Source organism: Nerophis lumbriciformis, linkage group LG03, assembly GCF_033978685.3.
Source record: "Nerophis lumbriciformis linkage group LG03, RoL_Nlum_v2.1, whole genome shotgun sequence".
NCBI lineage: Eukaryota > Metazoa > Chordata > Actinopteri > Syngnathiformes > Syngnathidae > Nerophis > Nerophis lumbriciformis.
In genome coordinates, this window is record NC_084550.2 from 19,630,559 (window position 1) to 19,657,056 (window position 26,498).

General features: G+C 39.1%; 1 protein-coding gene across 1 annotated transcript in view; it reads left to right on the forward strand.

Moving 5' to 3' along the window:
• Positions 1 to 26,498, forward strand: part of LOC133580575 (MAGUK p55 subfamily member 7-like) — a 140,044-nt gene that overhangs the window by 61,939 nt on the left and 51,607 nt on the right. Inside the window, exons 6-8 of the mRNA XM_061934869.1 lie at positions 6,566 to 6,647; positions 12,576 to 12,661; positions 19,656 to 19,730. Coding sequence (XP_061790853.1) covers positions 6,566 to 6,647; positions 12,576 to 12,661; positions 19,656 to 19,730 — 243 coding nt within the window. The remainder of the gene's footprint in view (positions 1 to 6,565; positions 6,648 to 12,575; positions 12,662 to 19,655; positions 19,731 to 26,498) is intronic.

The window sequence follows — 26,498 nt, forward strand, 5'->3', positions numbered from 1 at the left end:
ACTTCAAACTGTTTTGCCTATTTGGCAATCGCGGGCTTTCCCTGGAAAAATTCCAAAAATTCCCAGATTTCCCAGAATTCCAGGTTTTCCGGGACATTTTTCCCATTCAAAATGAATTGGCCATTTTTCAAACTTCCACCACTTCCACATTTTTCAACCTATTCAAACCATTCCACTTTTAACATATTCCACCATTCTTAAAATTTAAATCATAATTTTTACAAGTTCAAAAAAATTCCAGGATTTTCCAGAAATCCTGCTTTTCCAAAGCCCTTTTTCTACCCTTTTTTTGGCGACTACTTTTTTCAAATTTTTTCAACCCACTTCAACCGTTCCCCGTCAAAACATTCCTCTTAATCAGGACAAAAAACAAAGTTGTTTTTTGAACTGGAAAAATTCCCGGTTTTCCCGAAATTCCGGGAATTCCGTTATACCATTTTTCAATTTAACATGTTACTACTTCAACATTTCTTGACCGATTAGAAAAACTTTAACACCAACCATGTCAACTCATTCAGACCATTCAAGTTGTTTACCTTTTTTTTTCTTTTTTTTTTAATTCCAGCTTTTCCCGAAATTCCCAATTTTTTCTGAAATTCCCATTGAAATCAATGGGCTATTCTTCGAAGTTCCACAACTTCCACATTTTTCATCTGATTCAAACCGTTCCAACTTCAAACTGTTTTGCCTATTTGGCAATCGCGGGCTTTTCCTGGAAAAAAATAAAAAGATTCCAAGATTTCCCAGAATTCCAGGTTTTCCGGGACATTTTTACCCATTCAAAAAGAATTGGCCGTTTTTCAAACTTCCACCATTTCCAAACTTTTCAACCAATTAAAACCATTCCACCTTCAACACATTCCACCATTCTGGAAATTCAAACTATATTTTTTCCAAGTTAAAAAAAATTCTAAGATTTTCCAGAATTCCTGGTCTTCCGAAGCCCTATTTCCGCTCTTTTTCTGGCGACACCATTACCATTTACTACTTCAACATTTCTTGACTAATTCAAACAATTCCAACACCAACCAATTCAGCTCATTCCGATCATTCATGCTTCTAATCATTTTCCCAAAAAATCCTGCTTTTCCCACCATTCCCAAATTTCCAGGAAGTTCTCATTGAAATGAATGGGACATTTTTCAAACTTCCACAATTCCCACATTCTTCAACCTATTCAAACCATTCCACCGTCAACACATTCAACTCATCCTACACAATCAAACTACCAGTTTTCCACGTTCAACAAATTTCCAGGAATTCCCGTTTTTTTTCCCACCCTTCTTAAGTTCGACTCCTCCCTTCACATTTTTCAACCCATTTCAACCATTCCACCGTCAAAACACTCCTCATATTCAGGACAAAAACCAAGTTGGTTAAGGAACTAGAAAAATCACAGGTTTTCCCGAAATTCCAGGAATTTCTCAATTAAAAACTGTTACTACTTTAACATTTCTTGACCGATTTAAACAATTCCAACATCAACCAATTCAGCTCATTCAGGACATTCATGCTCCTAATTATTTTCCAAAAACTCCAGAGTTTCCCAAATTTCCAGGAAGTTCCCTTTGATATGAATGGGACATTTTTCCAAGTTGCACAATTCCCACATTTTTCAACCTATTCAAACCATCCCAACATCAACTCATTCCACTCACCCTGGACATTCAAACTACCGTTTTTCCAAGATCAAAAAATGTTTCCCAAAATTCCCTCATACCATTTACTACTTTAACATTTCTTGCCCGATTTAAACAATTCCAACACCAACCAATTCAGCTCATTCAGGGCATTCATGCTCCTAATCATTTCCAAAAAATTCCCGCTTTTCCCAAAATTCCCAAATTTCCAGGAAGTTCACATTGAAATGAATGGGACATTTTTCCAAGTTGCACAATTCCCACATTTTTCAACCTATTCAAAGCATTCCAACATCAACACATTCCACTCACCCTGGACATTCAAACTACCCTATTCCAAGTTAAAAAAAATGTCCCCAAAATTCCCTAATACCATTTACTACTTCAACATTTCTTGCCCGATTTAAACAATTCCAACACCAACCAATTCAGCTCATTCATTCTCTTAATCATTTTCAAAAGAATCCTGCTTTTCCCAAAATTCCAAAATTTCCAGGAAGTTCCCATTGAAATGAATGGGACACTTTTCAAACATCCACAATTCCCACATTCTTCAACTGATTCAAACCATTCCACCTTCAACACATTCAACTCATCCTAGACATTCAAACTATTATTTTTCCACGTTCAAAAAATTTCCAGGAATTCCTGTTTTTTGGTAACCTATTTCCACCCTTCTTAAGTTCGACTACTCCTTTCACATTTTTCAACCCATTTCAACCATTCCACCATCAAAACACTCATATTCAGGACAAAAACCAAGTTGGCTAAGGAATTGGAAAAATTACAGGTTTTCCTGAAATTCCAGGAATTTCCCAATTAAAAACTGTTACTACTTTAACATTTCTTGACCGATTTAAACAATTCCAACACCAACCAATTCAGCTCATTCAGGACATTCATGCTCCTAATCTTTTTTTTTTTTTTAAATCCCACCTTTCCCAAAATTTCCAGGAAGTTCCCATTGAAATGAGTGGGACACTTTTCAAACATTCACAATTCCCACATTCAACCGATTAAAACCATTCCACCTTCAACACATTCAACTCATCTTAGACATTCAAACTATTATTTTTCCACGTTTAAAAAATTTCCAGGAATTCCTGTTTTTTGGTAACCTATTTCCACCCTTCTTAAGTTCGACTACTCCTTTCACATTTTTCAACCCATTTTAACCATTCCACCGTCAAAACACTCATATTCAGGACAAAAACCAAGTTGGTTAAGGAAGTAGAAAAATTCACGGTTTTCCCGAAATTCCAGGAATTTCTCAATTAAAAACTGTTACTACTTTAACATTTCTTGACCGATTTAAACAATTCCAACACCAACCAATTCAGCTCATTCATGCTCCTAATCATTTTCCAAAAAAATCCAGAGTTCCCCAAATTTCCAGGAAGTTCCCATTGAAGTGAATGGGACATTTTTCCGAGTTGCACAATTCCCACATCTTTCAACCTATTCAAAACATCCCAACATCAACACATTCCACTCATCCTGGACATTCAAACTACCCTTTTTCCAAGTTCAAAATTTGTTCCTCAAAATTCCCTCATACCATTTACTACTTTAACATTTCTCGCCCGATTTAAACAATTCCAACACCAACCAATTCATCTCATTCAGGACATTAATGCTCCTAATCATTTTCAAAAAAATCCAGAGTTCCCCAAATTTCCAGGAAGTTCCCATTGAAATGAATGGGACATTTTTCCAAGTTGCACAATTCCCACATTTTTCAACCTATTCAAACCATTCCAGCATCAACACATTCCACGCACCCTGGACATTCAAACTACCATTTTTCCAAGATCAAAAAATGTTTCCCGAAATTCCCTAATACCATTTACTATTTCAACATTTCTTGCCCGATTTAAACAATTCCAACACCAACCAATTCAGCTCATTCATTCTCTTAATCATTTTCCAAAAAATCCTTCTTTTCCCAAAATTCCAAAATTTCCAGGAAGTTCCCATTGAAATCAATGGGACATTTTTCCAACTTCCACAATTCCCACATTCTTCAACCGATTCAAACCATTCCATCTTCAACACATTCCACTCACCCTGGACATTCAAACTACTATTTTTCCACGTTCAAAAAATGTCCAGGAATTCCTGTTTTTTGGTAACCTATTTCTACCCTTCTTAAGTTTGACTATTCCTTTCACATTTTTCAACCCATTTTAACCATTCCACCATCAAAACACTCATATTCAGGACAAAAACCAAGTTGGTTAAGGAACTAGAAAAATTGACGGTTTTCCCGAAATTCCAGGAATTTCTCAATTAAAAACTGTTACTACTTTAAAATGTGTAGACCGATTTAAACAATTCCAACACCAACCAATTCAGCTCATTCAGGACATTTATGCTCCTAATCATTTTCCAAAAAATCCAGAGTTCCCCAAATTTCCAGGAAGTTCCCATTGAAATGAATGGGACATTTTTCCAAGTTGCACAATTCCCACATTTTTCAACCTATTCAAAACATCCCAACATCAACACATTCCACTCACCCTGGACATTCAAACTACCCTTTTTCCAAGTTCAAAAATTTCCCCCCAAAATTCCCTCATACCATTTACTACTTTAACATTTCTCGCCCGATTCAAACAATTCCAACACCAACCAATTCAGCTCATTCATTCTCTTAATCATTTAAAAAAAAATCCTGCTTTTCCCAAAATTCCAAAATTTCCAGGAAGTTCCCATTGAAATGAATGGGACATTTTTCCAACTTCCACAATTCCCACATTCTTCAACCGATTCAAACCATTCCATCTTCAACACATTCCACTCACCCTGGACATTCAAACTACTATTTTTCCACGTTCAAAAAATTTCCAGGAATTCTTGTTTTTTGGTAACCTATTTCCACCCTTCTTAAGTTCGACTCCTCCTTTCACATTTTTCAACCCATTTCAACCATTCCACCATCAAAACACTCCTCATATTCAGGACAAAAACCAAGTTGGTTAAGGAACTAGAAAAATTCACGGTTTTCCCGAAATTCCAGGAATTTCTCAATTAAAAACTGTTACTACTTCAACATTTCTTGCCTGATTTAAACAATTCCAACACCAACAAATTCAGCTCATTTAGGACATTGATGCTCCTAATCATTTTCCAAAAAATCCAGAGTCCCCCAAATTTCCAGGAAGTTCCCATTGAAATGAATGCGACATTATTCCAAGTTGCACAATTCCTATATTTTTCAACCTATTCAAACCATTCCAGCATCAACACATTCAACTCACCCTGGACATTCAAACTACCCTTTTTCCAAGTTAAAAAAAAAAGTCCCCAAAATTCCCTAATACCATTTACTACTTCAACATTTCTTGCCCGATTTAAACAATTCCAACACCAACCAATTCAGCTTATTCATTCTCTTAATCATTTTCAAAAAAATCCTGCTTTTCCCAAAATTCTACAATTTCCAGGAAGTTCCCATTGAAATCAATGGGACATTTTTCCAACTTCCACAATTCCCACATTCTTCAACCTATTCAAACCATTCCACCGTCAACACATTCAACTCATCCTACACATTCAAACTACCAGTTTTCCATGTTCAACAAATTTCCAGGAATTCCTGTTTTTTGGTAACCTATTTCCACCCTTCTTAAGTTTGACTACTCCTTTCACATTTTTCAACCCATTTCAACCATTCCACCATCAAAACACTCATATTCAGGACAAAAACCAAGTTGGCTAAGGAATTAGAAAAATTACAGGTTTTCCTGAAATTCCAGGAATTTCCCAAATAAAAACTGTTACTACTTTAACATTTCTTGACCGATTTAAACAATTCCAACACCAACCAATTCAGCTCATTCAGGACATTCATGCTCCTAATCATTTTTTTTTAAAATCCCACCTTTCCCAAAATTTCCAGGAAGTTCCCATTGAAATGAGTGGGACACTTTTCAAACATCCACAATTCCCACATTCTTCAACCGATTAAAACCATTCCACCTTCAACACATTCAACTCATCTTAGACATTCAAACTATTATTTTTCCACGTTTAAAAAATTTCCAGGAATTCCTGTTTTTTGGTAACCTATTTCCACCCTTCTTAAGTTCGACTACTCCTTTCACATTTTTCAACCCATTTTAACCATTCCACCGTCAAAACACTCATATTCAGGACAAAAACCAAGTTGGTTAAGGAAGTAGAAAAATTCACGGTTTTCCCGAAATTCCAGGAATTTCTCAATTAAAAACTGTTACTACTTTAACATTTCTTGACCGATTTAAACAATTCCAACACCAACCAATTCCACTCATCCTGGACATTCAAACTAACATGTTCCCAAGTTCCAAACCAAATTCCGGTTTTCCTGGAAATTCAACCTCTTCAACATTCAAACCATTCCAACGTTCAAGCTATTTTTACATTCATACTACATTCTGTCAGCATTTCAGTTCAACTTCAGCATTGGAGCATTCACACGCAATTCCTTCTCCTAGTTTACTTAATGAGTTTTTGCTGTGTGAGCGCCGAGTTATCTCGAAACCAATAATGGAGAACAGCCGCTGGTATTGATCCCAAAGCTAAACTGGAGCGAGACCGCCCTTTGTCTGGACATGTGCTCTTTTTGATCGATCCAACGTGTTCCAGTTTTCCACACAACAGGACTACGCCCGAGCCTGATTGTTGTCAACTACACAGGATGCTCTTTCCACTGCGACTTGCTCCAAAGCGACGCCATCTGTTGGAAATAACGCGAGTTTGGATAACCTAATCCCGCGGTTTGTGTGTTACATGACGGCAGCTGCCTAAATGGTCCCATCTTGATAGAAATAACCATCACTGGAATGATTGTGACTCCTAATAGGAAGCCCGTCTGCATTGTAACACAAACAACATGTTATTTTCAATATCCATCTACTCCTCCATAAATCAACGCCGTGAAGGGAGCCACGATTAAACGGGATGAATCCACCGGGGCGATTGTTGTGGCGAGAGTCTTGCGAGGAGGCGCTGCAGACAAGAGCGGTAGGCCGAAGTCTCTTTTGTGTCAACAGGCTTGTGCAAAACAATTGAAAAAAAGCTCAATCGAGACTGTCAAAGAATTCCAGGAATTTGAACTGAGGTTGCGAGCAGTAAGTAGAAAAAATTAAATTCGAATTATTAAGAATAATCCACAAAAAATGTCAGTTTCTCAGCTGTGGTCCGTAGGGGTCGCAGCGGTACTCAGTTGTAATACACTTGTCCACCACTTGTGGCAGTAATGACAATATCAAACAAACAGAAGAAGCCTGGAGCGAAAGCCATAGAGAAGTTTCTTAAGCACAAAAAATATAACTAAAGAGGCAAAGCTTTATTTTCATTTGCACTTTGATTTTACCGGCAGTTTATTTAAGAAATATATATATTATTAATTAAGTTTAAACATTCATTTGTTGTAGCACTGAATAAAAAGTTAAAGTTAAAGTACCACTGATGATAATAATAATATATTTCATTTGTTAAAAGCACTTTACATTGAGTAAACAACCTCAAAGTGCTACAGTGTATTAAAAAAATAAAAAAATAAAAAGATAATAAAAAAAATAAAAAAATAAAAACTACAACAGCCAAATAGCTAAAACTAGTATGCATATATCTAAAAAGAAGGGTTTTTAAGCCTTTTTTTAAAAGCATCCACAGTCTGTGGTGCCCTCAGGTGGTCAGGGAGAGTGTTCCCGTTGTTCGTAGCTTTGTCCTCGGACGTTGAAGGAGGTTAGCCTGTCCGGAGCGGAGGTGTCGTGTGATAGTCACAGTGTGGTGAAATGTGTCCTCTGCATTTGACCCATCCCCTTGTTCCTGGGAGATGAGGGGAGCAGTGAGGAGCAGCGGTGGCCACGCTAGGGAATCATTTTTGGTGATATAACCACCCAATTCCAACCCTTGATGCTGAGTTCCAAGCAGGAAGGTAATGGGTCCTAATTTTTATAGTTTTTGGTATGACTCGGCCGGGGTTTGAACTCACGACCTACCGATCTCAGGGCGGACACTCTAACCACAAGGCCACTGAGCAAGAAATTGTATGTAAATTAATTAGTCCTTTTTTTGCAAGTGTTTTTTATAATCAGCTTAATCAGATAACAAGGTATATACCTGTTAAACTGTAAGTATGTTGAATATATTTATAGAATTTGATTAAAATTAAGCGTAAGATTACTAATTACCTTATAGTATGGTCCTTACAATATTGTTTTTGTAATTTCAGGTCCAGAGAGTGCACCTAAATGAATATAAGCCTCACCCACCTAATTTTTGCACGGGTTTTAGTAGAGGTGGTGGATTCTCGTTTAATTTTTGGGCTGCGTTGTTATGGAGAGTAATTTGTGTCTTTTGATCCAACCAAAGAACAACAAAATAGACTCAGAACCCCAAAAAATGGATTTGCGATTAAAAAAAATTCTGGGGTCACAAAAACTTTGGGGCGTTGAAAATCGTTTTCTTTCTTTGGTAATGATTCAATTTCAATTTTCCAAACCAAAACGTTTGCAAATCTTTTTTTTTTTTTGGTTGTAAATCTTTTCTTTGGATTGCACAAAAAGACATATTTCTCTCCATATGTTGTGTACATTTAGTCATTTCTTCTCCATGACGACGGTGAGTCCATAACTCGCTAAATGGCTAGATTTATTGGCAGCATGTGAAGCGCAGGAGGAAAAGTAGTGGCTTACAGACCAGAAATTAGGGTACTTGAGGGTGTCTAGTTTGGGGGCCTGATCATCTTATACTTGCTATTTGCAGATGACGTGGTCCTGATGGCCTCATCATACCTGTTATGATCCGTGGTCCGGATCATGTTTTGTGTTTTCTGTTAGTTTTGGACTCCTTTAGCTCCTGTTTGTGCACCTCTGAGTTTTTTACCATGGCTACGTATTATTTTCACCTGCCTCTTGTGTTCGGGACGCTCACCTGTTCCTAATTAGAGACATTATTTAAGCCTGCCTTTGCCAGTCAGTCGGTCTGGCTTCTTTGTTTGCATCACGGTCCTGTTACGTAAGTTTTGCTTGTCTCCTAGCCCATGCTAAGTGCTTAGCTTCAAGTGCGATCGGCACCTTGTTCCGTCGGTTTGTTTTCTGTTTTTGCACCTCTTTGAGTTTTTTCGAGATTGAATCATGTTCCTACCTGCAAGTCCTGTCCGGAGTCGTCCGTTTGCATCCCGGGAGAACCAACCGCGCAGTAAGCTGCAACCCCGCTGTAACAATACCGTGACCTCCAGCGTTTGCTGAGGATTGGTGAAGATTTTGAGAAGAGACTCAGCACCTCTGCCATAATTTTTAGCTGGAAAATGGTGGATTGCAGTCTTGTGAATGGAAGTGAGGCATTATCTATGTGGAGGAGTTCAAGTATCTCGAGATCTGCTTCTCAAGGGAGAGGAGGCATTAGCCCAAGATTGACGTTCCTACCCTCACCTATGCTCACAAGCTTTGGGTAGTGACCGGTAGTGACGGAAATCGCCTGATCGCGGATACAAGCGCCCGAAAAGAGTTTTCTACATGGTGTAGCTGCAAATGATAGGGTGAGGAGCTCGGTCATCTGGGATGAGCTTAGAGAAGAGGCACTAATCTTCGCATCTTGTGCGGATTCCTCCTGGACTCCTTCCTGATGAGGTGTTTTTTAGGAATGCCTGGCCATAAGGAGGTCCCAGGGTAGACCTAGAACACACTCCAGAGATTAGGCCTGATAATGCCTCAGTGTTCTTCCAGTGGAACTGGAGGAGGCTCTTGAGAAGAGACTCAGCACCTCCGCCATAATTTTTAGCCGGAAAATGGTGGATTGCACTCTTGGGAATGGAAGAGAGGCATTATCTATGCGGAGGAGTTCAAGTATCTCGAGATCTGCTTCTCAAGTGAGAGGAGGCATTAGCCCAAGATTGACGTTCCTACCCTCACCTATGCTCACAAGCTTTGGGTAGTGACAGGTAGGGATTGGAAAACGCCTGATCGCGGATACAAGCGCCCAAAAAGAGTTTTCTCCACGGTGTAGCTGCAAGTGATAGGGTGAGGAGCTCGGTCATCTGGGATGAGCTTAGAGTAGAGGCACTAATCTTCGCATCTTGTGCGGATTCCTCCTGGACTCCTTCCTGATGAGGTGTTTTTTAGGAATGCCCGGCCATAAGGAGGTCCCAGGGTAGACCTAGAACACACTCCAGAGATTAGGCCTGATAATGCCTCAGTGTTATTCCAGTGGAACTGAAGGAGGCTTTTGAGAAGAGACTCAGCACCTCCGCCATAATTTTTAGCGGGAAAATGGTGGATTGCACTCTTGGGAATGGAAGAGAGGCATTATCTATGTGGAGGAGTTCAAGTATTTCGAGATCTGCTTCTCAAGTGAGAGGAGGCATTAGCCCAAGATTGACGTTCCTACCCTCACCTATGATCACAAGCTTTGGGTAGTGACAGGTAGTGACGGAAATCGCCTGATCGCGGATACAAGCGCCCAAAAAGAGTTTTCTCCACGGTGTAGCTGCAAATGATAGGGTGAGGAGCTCGGCATCTGGGAGGAGCTCAGAGTAGAGGCACTAATCTTTGCATCTTGTGCGGATGAAGTGTTTTTCTAGGCATGCCTGGCCAGAAGTAGGTCCCGGGGTCGACCTAGAACACACTCGAGAGATTAGGCCTGATAATGCCTCAGTGTTCTTCCAGTGGAACTGGAGGAGGCTACCAGAGATTGGGAAGTTGTTACGGTACGGTGGAGAAAGAGACGGCACTGAGGCAGGAAGACAGTTTAGCCCAAAGCGTATTTAATAATAACGTGATGTGAAGTGTGTGTAATACTAACGTACTTGGTTCAGGACTATGTGAACTATTTACTTGGAGAGTGTTACCGGCAAAGAGGGCGAGGCTGGTTTGGGAATCCGTGGGCAGGCGAATGGTCAGGGGCAGGGGAGAGGCGTCAGAGTCTGTGTCCAGGCGAGGGGTCGAGAGGCAGTAGAGAAGGCAGTAGAGATCCAGGGGGGGGGTTCCAGGGAAGCGAGGCACACAACTCGAACCAAGGAGACAAAGGAATATGTAAACAAGTACTATGTTCTGGCACTGGATCGCAAGACGCGCTGGCTTAAACGGTGTGGAGCCTCATCAGTGGCAGGTGTGCTGATCTCTGATTAAAGACGTCCGCGCCCCTGCACAGAGGTGCGCTCAGCGGAGTGCACTGAGGAATGCGCAGTGCGAAGTTTTGGCTTCCCTATTGAAACTGCTGCCCCCGAGACTGTGAAGAAAATGGAATGGAATGGAATTTTTACCATGAACCTAATGGACATATAGTATGTTCTTTTTCTTATATTCATACACGTTTTAGAATAGGATTTTTTTTTTACGTATCGTACCGAAATTTCCAGGCTATAATTGGTACTTTTTTTTCCCACGCTTCAAACCTTGCAGTTCACACATACTAATTTATGGATTTTTACAGGTTCACGAGCTTCACATACTGCCAATAAATGTTGCCTCGGGTAACAGGGGACAGGTAAAATTGTTCACTTTAAATCAAAAACACAATAATCCAGTCAGCCATTTAGTATGTTATGGACTCCCCATCGTCATGGAGAAGACACTGTGAAATGCACACAACGCAGCCCACAAGCCAAAAAACTATTTACCCAGCCATCGGGAAAAAAATCCACGGGCCCCAAAAGACTGAACGGCCGTGCACTGAAGGAGTCGACTTCAGCAATTTGGGAATAAACACAAGCGCCTGTGTGAATATTTAATACACGTGCGGCTTATAGACTTCCATCCATCCATCCATCTTCTTCCGCTTATCCGAGGTCGGGTCGCGGGGGCAGCAGCCTAAGCAGGGAAGCCCAGACTTCCCTCTCCCCAGCCACTTCGTCCAGCTCTTCCTGTGGGACCCTGAGGCGTTCCCAGGCCAGCCGGGAGACATAGTCTTCCCAACGTGTCCTGGGTCTTCCCCGCGGCCTCCTACCGGTCGGACGTGCCCTAAACACCTCCCTAGGGAGGCGTTCGGGTGGCATCCTGACCAGATGCCCGAACCACCTCATCTGGCTCCTCTCGATGTGGAGGAGCAGCGGCTTTACTTTGAGCTCCTCCAGGATGGCAGAGCTTCTCACCCTATCTCTAAGGGAGAGCCCCGCCACCCGGCGGAGGAAACTCATTTCGGCCGCTTGTACCCGTGATCTTGTCCTTTCGGTCATAACCCAAAGCTCATGACCATAGGTGAGGATGGGAACGTAGATCGACCCGTAAATTGAGAGCTTTGCCTTCCGGCTCAGCTCCTTCTTCACCACAACGGATCGATACAGCGTCCGCATTACTGAAGACGCCGCACCGATCCGCCTGTCGATCTCACGATCCACTCTTCCCTCACTCGTGAACAAGACTCCGAGGTACTTGAACTCCTCCACGTGGGGCAAGATCTCCTCCCCAACCCGGAGATGGCACTCCACCCTTTTCCGGGCAAAAACCATGGACTCGGACTTGGCTTATAGACTTGTACGGCCAATATATGTACAAAATAAAAATTGTACAAAAATTTGAATTATATATAGGGCCGTTCTATAGCCCAGAAAGTACAGTACATATTTTATATTATTACGCCAAATTAAAAATAAAAACATCTTCTATAGAACAGATCCTTTAAGTTTGTGAAAAATGGGGAAAAATGCTCTCCAAAATGCTTCGTATTAGTGAAGTATTTTTAGTGTTTAAACCAAAACCTTTGTTGAAGGTGACATTATTTCTGAAGAATTTCTCTGAATTGCAATGAATTTAATTCCACTTCCTGTAGTTCCAATTCAACATCCTGTCTGGGTGGAGCCAATTCAGTTCAAAATTCCTATTATTCCTATTCCTATCCCTATTCCTATTAAACGGCAGTGAATTGAAATTTAGAATTTTGCACAAGCCTTGTGTTAACAGTGCATGTTATTGGTTGCAGTGCACCAAATAGTGTTCTTTCTTGCAGGCTTGATCCATGAAGGAGATGAGCTCAAAGAGGTGAATGGAGTCTCACTGGAGCGCAGGAAGCCAAAAGAAGTTATTCCCCTTTTGGTTAGTCTCACTTTGTTGCTTTTTAACTGGAAATGGATAGAGACAGTGTTGTTGTTTTTTAAACTTCGCCATCCCAGCAGGCACAAGACAGTAAAACAACCTTAAAAACTTGTTGCATTAGGTCCTGACATTGAGCATCTCAAACCTAACGTTTAAACAACATGCTTTTTGACGACGTTTAATCAATGTTGGGTTCTGACGTTGGTTTGATCGTTGATTTTTAGTCATTTTCTAACCAATATTCTACAACACAAATACAACGTTGAAACAACATGCTTTTTGACCACGTTTAATTAATGTTGGGTTATGACATTTGGTTTGACCATTGATTTTTGGTCATTTTACACCCAATATTTTATAACACAAACCTAACGTGCTTTTTGATGACCTTCATTCAATGTTGGGTTCTGAAGTTGGTTTGACCATTGATTTTTTGTCATATTCCAACCAGTATTCTACAACACAAACCTAACGTTGAAACAACATGCTTTTTGACGACGTTTATTCAATGTTGGGTTCTGAGATTGATTTGATCATTGATTTTTGGTAATTTCCCAACCAATATTTTACAACACAAAGCTAACGTTGAAACAACATGCTTTTTGACGACGTTTATTCAATGTTGGGTTCTGACGTTGGTTTGATCATTGATTTTTAGTCATTTTCCAACCAATATGCTACAACTCAAATACAACGTTGAAACAACATGCTTTTTGGCAATGTTTAATCAATGTTGGGTTCTGAAGTTGGTTTGACCATTGATTTTCGGTCATATTCCAACCAATATTTTACAACACAAATAAAACGTTGAAACAACATGCTTTTTGACGACGTTTAATCAATGTTGGGCTATGACATTTGGTTTGACCATTGATTTTTGGTCATTTTCCAACCAATATTCTACAACACAAACCCAACATTGAAACAACATGCTTTTTGACGACGTTTAATCAATGTTGGGTTGTGACGTTGGTTTGACCATTGATTTTTGGTCATTTTCTAACCAATATTTTACAACACAAACCTAACGTGCTTTTTGATGACCTTTATTCAATGTTGGGTTCTGACGTTGGTTTGACCATTGATTTTTGGTCATATTCCAACCAATATTCTACAACACAAATACGTTGAAACAATATGCTTTTTGACCACGTTTATTCAATGTTGGGTTCTGAAGTTGGTTTGACCATTAATTATTTGGTAATTTTCCAACACAAATACGTTGAAACAACACGCTTTTTGACAACGTTTAATCAATGTTGGGTTCGGACGTTGGTTTGATCATTGATTTTTGGTCATTTCCCAACCAGTATTCTACAACACAAATCTAATGTTGAAACAACATGCTTTTTGACGACGTTTATTCAATTTTGGGTTCTGACATTGGTTTGATCATTGATTTTTGGTCATATTCCAACCAATATTTTACAACACAAACCTAACGTTGAAACAACATGCTTTTTGACGACGTTTATTGAATGTTGTGTTCTGACGTTGGTTTGATCATTGATTTTTGGTCATATTCCAACCAATACTTTACAACACAAACCTAACGTTTAAACAACATGCTTTTTGACGACGTTTATTCAATGTTGTGTTCTGACCATTGATTTTTTGTCATATTTCAACCAATATTTTACAACACAAACCTAACGTTGAAACAACATGCTTTTTGACGACGTTTATTCAATGTTGGGTTCTGACGTTGGTTTGATCGTTGATTTTTGGTCATATTCCAACCAATATTTTACAACACAAATACGTTGAAACAACATGCTTTTTGACAACGTTTATTCAATGTTGGGTGCTGACGTTGATTTGATCATTGATTTTTGGTCATATTCCAACCAATATTTTACAACACAAATACAACATTGAAACAACATGCTTTTTGACGACGTTTAATCAATGTTGGGTTCTGACGTTGGTTTGACCATTGAAATTTGGTCATTTTCAAATCAATATTCTACAGCCCAAATACAACGTTGAAACAACATGCTTTTTGATGACGTTTATTCAATGTCAGGTTGTGACATCGATATGACCATTGATTTTTGGTCATTTTCCAACCAATATTTTGCAACACAAACCTAACGTTGAAACAACATGCTTTTTGACGACGTTTAATCAGTGTTGGGTTCTGACGTTGGTTTGAACATTGATTTTTGGTCATTTTCCAACCAATATTTTACAACACAAATACAACGTTGAAACAACATGCTTTTTGACAACATTTAATCAATGTTGGGTTCTGAAGTTGGTTTGACCATTGATTTTTTTGTCATATTCCAACCAATATTCTACAACACAAATACGTTGAAACAGCATGCTTTTTGACGACGTTTAATCAATGTTGGGTTCTGACGTTGGTTTGACCATTGATTTTTGGTAATTTTCTAACCAATATTTTACAACACAAACCTAACGTCGAAACAACATGCTTTTTGACGACGTTTAATCAATGTTGGGTTCTGACGTTGATTTGACCATTCAATTTTGGTCATTTCACAACCAGTATTCTACAACACAAACACAACGTTGAAACAACATGCTTTTAGGCGATGTTTAATCAATGTTGGGTTCTGACGTTGGTTTGACTATTGACTTTTTGTCATATTCCAACCAATATTTTACAACACAAATACAACGTTGCAACAATATGCTTTTTGACGACGTTTAAACAATGTTGGGTTCTGACGTTGATTTGACCTTTGAATTTTGGTCATTTCTCAACCAATATTGTACAATACAAACCTAACGTTGAAACAACATGCTTTTTGACGACGTTTATTCAATGTTGGGTTCTGACGTTGGTTTGACTATTGATTTTTAGTCATTTTCCAACCAATATGCTACAACACAAATACAACGTTGAAACAACATGCTTTTTGACGACGTTTAATCAATGTTGGGTTCTGAAGTTGGTTTGATCATTGATTTTTTGGTCATTTTCCAACCAATATTTTACAACACAAATGCGTTGAAACAACATGCTTTTTGACGACGTTTAATCAATGTTGGGTTCGGACGTTGGTTTGATCATTGATTTTTGGTCATTTCCCAACCAGTATTCTACAACACAAATCTAAGGTTGAAACAACATGCTTTTTGACGACGTTTATTCAATTTTGGGTTCTGACATTGGCTTGATCATTGATTTTTGGTCATTTTCAAACCAATATTTTACAACACAAACCTAACGTTGAAACAACATGCTTTTTGACAACGTTTATTCAATGTTGTGTTCCGACCATTGAATTTTTGTCATTTTCCAACCAATATTTTACAACACAAATACGTTGAAACAACATGCTTTTTGACGACGTTTAATCAATGTTGGGTTATGACATTTGGTTTGACCATTGATTTTTGGTCATTTTCCAACCAATATTTTACAACACAAATACGTTGAAACAACATGCTTTTTGACAACGTTTAATCAATGTTGGGTTCTGGCGTTGGTTTGACCATTGATTTTTGGTTATATTCCAACCAATATTTTATAACGCAAATACAACATTGAAACATGCTTTTTGACAACGTTTATTCAATGTTGGGTTCTGAAGTTGGTTTGACCATTGATTATTTGGTAATTTTCCAACCAATATTTTACAACACAAATACGTTGAAACAACACGCTTTTTGACGACGTTTAATCAATGTTGGGTTCTGACGTTAGTTCGACCATTGATTTTTGGTAATTTCCAAACCAATATTCTACAACTCAAACCTAACGTTGAAACAACATGCTTTTTGACGACGTTTATTCAATGTTGGGTTCTGACATTGGTTTGACCATTGACTTTTGGTCATTTTCAAACCAATATTCTACAACACAAATACAACGTTGAAACAACATGCTTTTTGACGACGATTAATCAATGTTGGGTTCGGACGTTGGTATGACCATTGATTTTTGGTCATTTCCCAACCAGTATTCTACAACACAAACCTAACGTTGAAACAACATGCTTTTTGACAACGTTTATTCAATGTTGGGTTCTGACATTGGTTTGATCATTGATTTTTGGTAATTTTCCAACCAATATTTTACAACACAAACCTAACGTTGAAACAACATGCTTTTTGACGACGTTTATTCAATGTTGGGTTCTGACGTTGGTTTGACTATTGATATTTAGTCATTTTCCAACCAGTATTTTACAACACAAACCTAACGTTGAAACAACATGCTTTTTGACGACGTTTAATCAATGTTGGGTTGTGACGTTGATTTGACCATTGATTTTTGGTCATTTTACAACCAATATTTTACAACACAAACCTAACGTGCTTTTTGATGACCTTTATTCAATGTTGGGTTCTGAAGTTGGTTTGACCATTGATTTTTGGTCATATTCCAACCAATATTCTACAACACAAATCTAACATTGAAACAACATGCTTTTTGACAACGTTTAATCAATGTTGGGTTCTGATGTTGATTTGATAATTGATTTTTTGTCATATTCCAGCCAATATTTTACAACACAAACCCAACATTGAAACAACATGCTTTTTGATGACGTTTATTCAATTTTGGGTTCTGACATTGGTTTGATCATTGATTTTTGGTCATATTCCAACCAATATTTTACAACACAAACCTAACGTTGAAACAACATGCTTTTTGATGACATTTATTCAATGTTGGGTTCTGAAGTTGGTTTGACCATTGATTTTTGGTCATATTCCAACCAATATTCTACAACACAAATCTAACGTTGAAACTACATGCTTTTTGACAACGTTTAATCAATGTTGGGTTCTGACGTTGATTTGATCATTGATTTTTTGTCATATTCCAGACAATATATTACAACACAAACCCAACATTGAAACAACATGCTTTTTGACAACGTTTATTCAATTTTGGGTTCTGACATTGGTTTGATCATTGATTTTTGGTCATATTCCAACCAATATTTTACAACACAATCCTAACTTTGAAACAACATGCTTTTTGACGACATTGATTCAATGTTGGGTTCTGACGTTGATTTGATCATTGATTTTTGGTCATATTCCAACCAATATTTTACAACACAATCCTAACTTTGAAACAACATGCTTTTTGACGACATTGATTCAATGTTGGGTTCTGACGTTGATTTGACCATTGACTTTTTGTCATATTCCAGCCAACATTTTACAACACAAACCCAACATTGAAACAACATGCTTTTTGACGATGTTTAATCAATTTTGGGTTCTGACGTTGGTTTAAACATTGATTTTTGGTCATTTTCCAACCAATATTCTACAACACAAACCTAACGTTGAAACAACATGCTTTTTGACAACATTTAATCAATGTTGGGTTCTGAAGTTGGTTTGACCATTGATTTTTTTGTCATACTCCAACCAATATTCTAAAACACAAATACGTTGAAACAGCATTCTTTTTGACGACGTTTAATCAATGTTGGGTTCTGACGTTGGTTTGACCATTGATTTTTGGTCATTTTCTAACCAATATTCTACAACACAAACCTAACGTTGAAACAACATGCTTTTTGACGACGTTTATTCAATTTTGGGTTCTGACCATTGACTTTTTGTCATATTCCAGCCAACATTTTACAACACAAACCCAACATTGAAACAACATGCTTTTTGACGATGTTTAATCAATGTTGGGTTATGACCTTTGGTTTGACCACTGATTTTTGGTCATTTTCCAACCAATATTCTACAACACAAATACAACGTTCAAGCAACATGCTTTTTGACAACGTTTATTCAAGGCCTCACCTTTTCTCCTCCAAACATATTGCTGGGTATTACAGCTAAATTTTTGTTTCATCTGACCACAGAACTTTCCTCCAGAAGGTCTTATCTTTGTCCATGTGATGTCAGATGAAACAAAAATTGAGATGAAACAAAAATTTAGCTCCACTTTTCTTTCATCTGACCACAGAACTTTCCTCCAGAAAGTCTTATCTTTGTCCATGTGATGTCAGATGAAGCAAAAATTGAGATGAAACAAAAACTGAGCTTCATTTTTGTTTCATCTGACCACAGAACTTTCCTCCAGAAAGTCTTATCTTTGTCCATGTGATGTCAGATGAAACAAAAATTGAGCTGTTTGGCCACAATATCACGACCACGACTGTATGTATAATCAACGTTGTATCAATGTCTTGTGCCAGCTGGGATGGTGGTGACCATTCCAAATGTACGATAAATACTCACACCATATTCGAGCAGGAGTAAACGGCGTGGTTCTTTCAGTACAGTAATCCAGGTTTTGACAGAACCCGTACTGTCGTTGTGTAATGTAACAAAACGTCTCATTGAGTTTTTACGAGTTTTGGACAACACAAGACAGACCAATCAAGTATTTCCCTCTTTTGGCAACGCAAACAAAACTTGTCAGTAAGATTAATCTCATGTTAGTTTTGGTCTTTACAAGCTATTTGTTGCCAATAACAAAAAAAAATCTGAAACATTAACGAGCCGGGCGGGCCAAGAAAGAGTTAGCTCAGTCAGCTCCGGTGCCAAGGAATTGTCTCTGCTCATAATTTGCATGAAATATGGCTGACATTTGATGTTAATTATCGAGCTGGGTAAATGCAAATGTGCAGATGGATGACAAAGAAAAATAATGTGCCATTTTTGCATCGTATAGCTACAAGAATGTCCGACCGCGCTCCCCATAATGATCGAAAAAAAAACCACCAAAATGAGGCAATATCTTTTGGAAGAATAGCATTGATCTCCCCAGTAGGCTCGTATAAACCATGCCAAGGCACATTAATTCTGACCAAACACTTTACAAATTTAAATAGTCCCCCCCCCCCCCCATTCTGTGGGTACTTCTAGACACTTCTGACAGATCTGGGTCGTACGTTTTTTTCCCATTCGCCCCCGTGTCTTTATGCTAAGCTAACGTCTCCCAGCTGTTATTCCACAAACAAACACAGAAGGAGTATCAATCAAAAGCCAACGTTCGACGGCGTTTCCCTTTTAATGTGTGGCTAATGGTGTGCAGGCACGCTCGGAAGGTGACGTCACGTTCACGATTGTTCCGGCGTCCTCCAAGCAAGATGTGGCGTCCAATAAAAAGGTACGGTAGATGACGTGTTCCCTTTTACTTGCTTTACGTGACCATCTGGTTACAGTAAAGGCAGATTATTGCATGTGTTTGCTCTTAATTAATAAACCTGATGCAAGTCGTGGGTATTGTTGGAGAAAAGCCAATGTGGCGTTGGATTAAGACAAATTATTTTCAGCGACAGTGCTCATTTTTCGAGAAAAACCCAGCTAGCATATGGGACAAGAATCCGATGGAAATACAAACCCCAAAATCAGAGAAGGCTTTTTGAAATGATAATAACTCGGATGATTAATCACAAAATATCTTGCGTTAATCATATATCTATGCAGATGAATTACGAAAACTAACACCAATGAAGTCGGCACGCTGTGTAAATGGTAAATAAAAACAAAATACAATGATCTGCAAATCCTTTTCAACTTATATTCAGTTGAATAGCCTGCAAAGTCCATAGTGGATCTAACATAATAGTGAGAGTCCAGTCCATAGTGGATCTAACATAATAGTGAGATTCCAGTCCATAGTGGATCTAACATAATAGTGAGATTCCCGTCCATAGTGGATCTAACATAATATTGTGAATGTCCAGTCCATAGTGGATCTAACATAATAGTGAGAGTGCAGTCCATAGTGACTCTAACATAATAGTGTGAGAGTCCAGTCCATAGTGGATCTAACATAATAGTGAGAGTCCAGTCCATAGTGGATCTAACATAATAGTGAGAGTCCAGTCTATAGTGGATCTAACATAATAGTGAGAGTCCAGTCCATAGTGGATCTAACATAATAGTGAGAGTCCAGTCCATAGTGGATCTAACATAATAGTGAGAGTCCAGTCCATAGTGGATCTAGCATAATATTGTGAGAGTCCAGTCCATAGTGGATCTAACATAATAGTGTGAGAGTCCAGTCCATAGTGGATCTAACATAATAGTGAGATTCCAGTCCATAGTGGATCTTACATAATAGTGAGAGTCCAGTCCATAGTGGATCTAACATAATAGTGTGAGAGTCCAGTCCATCGTGGATCTAACATAATAGTGAGAGTCCAGTCCATAGTGGATCTAACATAATTGTGTGAGAGTCCAGTCCATAGTGGATCTAACATAATAGTGTGAGAGTCCAGTCCATAGTGGATCTAACATAATAGTGAGAGTCCAGTCCATAGTGGATCTAACATAATAGTGAGATTCCAGTCCATAGTGGATCTAACATAATATTGTGAGAGTCCAGTCCATAGTGGATCTAACATAATAGTGAGAGTCCACTCCATAGTGGATCTAACATAATAGCGAGAGTCCAGTCCATAGTGGATTTAATATAATAGTGAGAGTCCAGTCCATAGTGGATCTAACATAATAGTGAGAGTCCAGTCCATAGTGGATCTAACATAATAGTGAGAGTCCAGTCCATAGTGGATCTAACATAATAGTGAGAGTCCAGTCCATAGTGGAGCTAACATACTAGTGAGAGTCCAGTCCATAGTGGATCTAGCATAATATTGTGAGAGTCTAGTCCAAAGTGGATCTAACATAATAGTGAGAGTCCAGTCCATAGTGGATCTAACATAATAGTGAGAGAGTCCAGTCCATAGTGGATCTAACATAATAGTGAGATTCCAGTCCATAGTGGATCTAACATAATAGTGAGAGTCCAGTCCATAGTGGATCCAACATAATAGTGTGAGTCCAGTCCATAGTGGATCTAACATAATAGTGAGAGTCCAGTCCATAGTGGATCTAACATAATAGTGAGAGAGTCCAGTCCATAGTGGATCTAACATAATAGTGAGATTCCAGTCCATAGTGGATCTAACATAATAGTGAGAGTCCAGTCCATAGTGGATCCAACATAATAGTGTGAGTCCAGTCCATAGTGGATCTAACATAATAGTGAGAGTCCAGTCCATAGTGGATCTAACATAACAGTGAGAGTCCAGTCCATAGTGGATCTAACATAATAGTGAGAGTCCAGTCCATAGTGGATCTAACATAATAGTGAGAGTCCAGTCCATAGTGGATCCAGCATAATAGTGAGAGTCCAGTCCATAGTGGATCCAGCATAATAGTGAGAGTCCAGTCCATAGTGGATCTAACATAATAGTGAGAGTCCAGTCCATAGTGGATCTAACATAATAGTGAGAGTCCAGTCCATAGTGGATCTAACATAATAGTGAGAGTCCAGTCCATAGTGGATCTAGCATAATAGTGATAGTCCAGTCCATAGTGGATCCAACATAATATTGTGAGAGTCCAGTCCATAGTAGATCTAACATAATAGTGAGAGTCCAGTCCATAGTGGATCCAGCATAATAGTGAGAGTCCAAATCAAATCAAATCAAATCAACTTTATTTATAAAGCACATTTAAAATTTACCACAGGGGTAGCCAAAGTGCTGTACAATGAACAGGTTAAAAGATAAAACGAGTACCGAGCAAACACAACACAACACAAACAGAACACGATAAAAAAAAAAAAAATTAAAATAGAATTAATAAAAACATAAAAACATAAAAATAGGATCACAGCAGGTGTATTATGGGTTAGTCCATAGTGGATCTAACATAATATTGTGAGAGTCCAGTCCATAGTGGATCTAACATAATAGTGTGAGAGTCCAGTCCATAGTGGATCTAACATAATAGTGTGAGAGTCCAGTCCATAGTGGATCTAACATAATATTGTGAGAGTCCAGTCCATAGTGGATCTAACATAATAGTGAGAGTCCAGTCCATAGTGGATCTAATATAATAGTGTGAGAGTCCAGTCCATCGTGGATCTAACATAATAGTGAGAGTCCAGTCCATAGTCGATCTAACATAATTGTGTGAGAGTCCAGTCCATAGTGGATCTAACATAATATTGTGAGAGTCCAGTCCATAGTGGATCTAACATAATAGTGTGAGAGTCCAGTCCATAGTGGATCTAACATAATAGTGGGAGTCCAGTCCGTAGTGGATCTAACATAATATTGTGAGAGTCCAGTCCATAGTGGATCTAACATAATAGTGAGAGTCCAGTCCATAGTGGATCTAACATAATAGTGTGAGAGTCCAGTCCATCGTGGATCTAACATAATAGTGAGAGTCCAGTCCATAGTGGATCTAACATAATTGTGTGAGAGTCCAGTCCATAGTGGATCTAACATAATAGTGAGAGTCCAGTCCATAGTGGATATAACATAATAGTGAGATTCCAGTCTATAGTGGATCTAACATAATATTGTGAGAGTCCAGTCCATAGTGGATCTAACATAATAGCGAGAGTCCAGCCCATAGTGGATCTAATATAATAGTGAGAGTCCAGTCCATAGTGGATCTAACATAATAGTGAGAGTCCAGTCCATAGTGGATCTAGCATAATATTGTGAGAGTCCAGTCCATAGTGGATCTAACATAATAGTGAGAGTCCAGTCCATAGTGGATCTACCATAATAGTGAGAGAGTCCAGTCCATAGTGGATCTAACATAATAGTGAGATTCCAGTCCATAGTGGATCTAACATAATAGTGAGAGTCCAGTCCATAGTGGATCCAACATAATAGTGTGAGTCCAGTCCATAGTGGATCTAACATAATAGTGAGAGTCCAGTCCATAGTGGATCTAACATAATAATGAGAGTCCAGTCCATAGTGGACCTAACATAATAGTGAGAGTCCAGTCCATAGTGGATCTAACATAACAGTGAGAGTCCAGTCCATAGTGGATCTAACATAATAATGAGAGTCCAGTCCATAGTGGATCCAGCATAATAGTGAGAGTCCAGTCCATAGTGGATCCAGCATAATAGTGAGAGTCCAGTCCATAGTGGATCCAGCATAATAGTGAGAGTCCAGTCCATAGTGGATCTAACATAATAGTGAGAGTCCAGTCCATAGTGGATCTAACATAATAGTGAGAGTCCAGTCCATAGTGGATCTAGCATAATAGTGATAGTCCAGTCCATAGTGGATCCAACATAATATTGTGAGAGTCCAGTCCATAGTGGATCAAACATAATAGTGAGAGTCCAGTCCATAGTGGATCTAGCATAATAGTGAGAGTCCAGTCCATAGTGGATCTAACATAATTGTGTGAGAGTCCAGTCCATAGTGGATCTAACATAATATTGTGAGAGTCCAGTCCATAGTGGATCTAACATAATAGTGTGAGAGTTCAGTCCATAGTGGATCTAACATAATATTGTGAGAGTCCAGTCCATAGTGGATCTAACATAATAGTGAGAGTCCAGTCCATAGTGGATCTAACATAATAGTGAGAGTCCAGTCCATAGTGGATCTAACATAATAGTGTGAGAGTCCAGTCCATCGTGGATCTAACATAATAGTGAGAGTCCAGTCCATAGTGGATCTAACATAATTGTGTGAGAGTCCAGTCCATAGTGGATCTAACATAATAGTGAGAGTCCAGTCCATAGTGGATATAACATAATAGTGAGATTCCAGTCTATAGTGGATCTAACATAATATTGTGAGAGTCCAGTCCATAGTGGATCTAACATAATAGCGAGAGTCCAGCCCATAGTGGATCTAATATAATAGTGAGAGTCCAGTCCATAGTGGATCTAACATAATAGTGAGAGTCCAGTCCATAGTGGATCTAGCATAATATTGTGAGAGTCCAGTCCATAGTGGATCTAACATAATAGTGAGAGTCCAGTCCATAGTGGATCTACCATAATAGTGAGAGAGTCCAGTCCATAGTGGATCTAACATAATAGTGAGATTCCAGTCCATAGTGGATCTAACATAATAGTGAGAGTCCAGTCCATAGTGGATCCAACATAATAGTGTGAGTCCAGTCCATAGTGGATCTAACATAATAGTGAGAGTCCAGTCCATAGTGGATCTAACATAATAATGAGAGTCCAGTCCATAGTGGATCTAACATAATAGTGAGAGTCCAGTCCATAGTGGATCTAACATAACAGTGAGAGTCCAGTCCATAGTGGATCTAACATAATAATGAGAGTCCAGTCCATAGTGGATCCAGCATAATAGTGAGAGTCCAGTCCATAGTGGATCCAGCATAATAGTGAGAGTCCAGTCCATAGTGGATCCAGCATAATAGTGAGAGTCCAGTCCATAGTGGATCTAACATAATAGTGAGAGTCCAGTCCATAGTGGATCTAACATAATAGTGAGAGTCCAGTCCATAGTGGATCTAGCATAATAGTGATAGTCCAGTCCATAGTGGATCCAACATAATATTGTGAGAGTCCAGTCCATAGTGGATCTAACATAATAGTGAGAGTCCAGTCCATAGTGGATCTAGCATAATAGTGATAGTCCAGTCCATAGTGGATCCAACATAATATTGTGAGAGTCCAGTCCATAGTGGATCTAACATAATAGTGAGAGTCCAGTCCATAGTGGATCCAGCATAATAGTGAGAGTCCAGTCCATAGTGGATCTAACATAATATTGTGAGAGTCCAGTCCATAGTGGATCTAACATAATAGTGAGAGTCCAGTCCATAGTGGATCTAGCATAATAGTGATAGTCCAGTCCATAGTGGATCCAACATAATATTGTGAGAGTCCAGTCCATAGTGGATCTAACATAATAGTGAGAGTCCAGTCCATAGTGGATCTAGCATAATAGTGATAGTCCAGTCCATAGTGGATCCAACATAATATTGTGAGAGTCCAGTCCATAGTGGATCTAACATAATAGTGAGAGTCCAGTCCATAGTGGATCCAGCATAATAGTGAGAGTCCAGTCCATAGTGGATCTAACATAATATTGTGAGAGTCCAGTCCATAGTGGATCTAACATAATAGTGTGAGAGTCCAGTCCATAGTGGATCTAACATAATAGTGGGAGTCCAGTCCATAGTGGATCTAGCATAATAGTGAGAGTCCAGTCCTGCTGTCCCCATTATGGACTGGACTCTCACACTATTATGCTAGACCCACGCGACGTCCATTGCATCCGGTCTCCTCTAGAAACCCACATCCCCAAGGTTTCTCACAGTCATTCACATTGACATCCCACTGGGTTGTGAGTTTTTCCTTGCCCTGATGTGGGATCTGAACCGAGGATGTCGTTGTGGCTTGTGCAGCCCTTTGAGACACTTGTGATTTCAGGCTACAAAAGTAAACATTGATTGATTGATTGAAAGACAAGATACTTTGCGTTCGAACTGGAAAACATTGTTATTTTTTGCAAATATTAGCTCATTCGGGATTTAAAGCCTGCAACGGGTTTCAAAAAAGTTGGCACAGGTGGCAAAAAAAGACTGAGAAAGTAGAGGAATGCTCATCAAACACTTGTTTGGAACATCCCACAGGTGAACAAGGCTAATTGGGAACAGGTGGGTGCCATGATTGGGTATAACAGCAGCTTCCATGAAATGCTCAGTCATTCACAAACAAGGACGGGGCGAGGGTCACCACTTTGTCAACAAATGCGTGAGCAAATTGTTTAAGAACATTTTTCAACCAGCTATTGCAAGCAATTTAGGGATTTCACCATCTACGCTCCGTAATATCATCAGAAGGTTCAGAGAATCTGGAGAAATCACTGCACGTAACATTGACTGCCCGTGACCTTGGATCCCTCAGGCGGTACTGCATCAAAAAGCGACATCAGTGTGTAAAGGATATCACCACATGGGGTCAGGAACACTTCAGCAAACCGCTGTCAGTAACTACAGTTCGTCACTACATCTGTAAGTGCAAGTTAAAACTCTACTATGCAAAGCCAAAGCCATTCATCAACAACACCCAGAAACGCCGCCGGCTTTGCCCGGCCCGAGCTCAACTAAGATGGACTGA